The sequence below is a fragment of the Arabidopsis lyrata genome (assembly GCF_000004255.2).
Source record: "Arabidopsis lyrata subsp. lyrata unplaced genomic scaffold ARALYscaffold_3, whole genome shotgun sequence".
Classification (NCBI taxonomy): Eukaryota; Viridiplantae; Streptophyta; class Magnoliopsida; order Brassicales; family Brassicaceae; genus Arabidopsis; species Arabidopsis lyrata.
This window is the reverse complement of record NW_003302553.1, coordinates 10,613,607-10,615,036: the sequence shown is the minus strand read 5'-3', so window position 1 is coordinate 10,615,036 and position 1,430 is coordinate 10,613,607. Positions and strand designations below refer to the sequence as shown.

The 1,430-nt window shown below is 36.1% G+C and overlaps 1 protein-coding gene across 1 annotated transcript; it reads left to right on the top strand.

Moving 5' to 3' along the window:
- Positions 1-86: 86 nt before the first annotated feature.
- On the top strand, positions 87-872 carry LOC9319480 (ethylene-responsive transcription factor ERF098). Its single transcript, XM_002885514.2, has one exon. It carries the CDS (start codon positions 274-276, stop codon positions 694-696), a length of 423 nt encoding a protein of 140 aa, XP_002885560.1. The 5' UTR covers positions 87-273; the 3' UTR covers positions 697-872.
- Positions 873-1,430: the final 558 nt, after the last annotated feature.

Genomic DNA, 1,430 nt, shown 5'->3' with positions numbered 1-1,430 from the left:
ACCTTCCTGGATGAAAACAATATATATTATTATTGCATAAAATAAAAGAACAAAATAAATAAAAATTAAATAGAAAAGGTATTAAAGTAAAAGAATAGTCAACCCTAGAATCGTCAAGTCACATGAAAACGAACGTCGATTCTGACTTGGCGACAATCCAACCTTATATATAAATAGACGACGCATGATAATGCATCATCCATAGATCTCTTATTAAATAACATTGCTGACCAAACTCTTACAAAGCAAACCAATCTTGAACCACCAAAGTTAATGGAGAGCTCAAACAGGAGGAGCAACAACCAATCACAAGATGACAAGCAAGCTCGTTTCCGAGGCGTTCGAAGGAGACCATGGGGCAAATTTGCAGCAGAGATTCGAGACCCGTCGAGGAACGGTGCCCGTCTTTGGCTAGGGACATTTGAGACCGCTGAGGAGGCGGCACGGGCTTATGACCGAGCAGCCTATAACCTTAGGGGCCATCTCGCTATACTCAACTTCCCTAATGAGTATTATTCACGTATGGACGACTACTCGCTTCGCCCTCCTTACGCTTCTTCTTCTTCTTCTTCTTCGTCATCGGGTTCTACTTCTACCAATGCGAGTCGACAAAACCAAAGAGAAGTTTTCGAGTTTGAGTATTTGGACGATAGGGTTCTCGAAGAACTTCTTGATTCAGAAGAAAGGAAGAGATAATCACGATTAGTTTTGTTTTGCTATTTTATGTGGCACTGTTGTGGCTTCCTACGTGCATTATGTGCATGTAGATCGCTTGATTAGTACTTTATTTGGAGTTTTTTAATAACGTGCCACGACCATAAATTGTAAGATAAGGCGTACTTTGCGTTTTAATGAAATATGAAGGTTAGATATATGATATAAGTACGTACACCAGCTTTCATAATTTTTTCTATTATTTGATGAGATCTTCACTAAGTTGCTATCTATATGAATATGATAATATGATATGATGCCAATAGTGTTGTATTGACAACGTACGCGTAATAGAACTGCTTCATTTATATGATTTCAAATACAAACGCCTCTTACGGAACATGCATGTCATTCCTCAGTTAATGAAACACAAACATGTCTATTTAGTTTCTCAAGTTTAGTTTAGTTTACACGATCAAAATCTATTATGGAAAATAACTAATTTTTATGTGATAAGCCTCATTACTTATAATTCTTTTTTGAACATTGTATCTAAATTCATCGGTTTTTGCCTTTTGGAGAGAAGTCAGACGAAATTTTTTTCATTTAACCGTCTTAAAGAATCTGGACGATGAACTGATATCGATAGGTGTGCTAAAAGAAATATTATTAATAGAACATTAGAACTATATATTATCTCTTAACTTGTAATACAGACTTTCGTTAGTGAAAATATGGGAACGCATCCGATCAAGTATTCAAGATGACATCTAGAA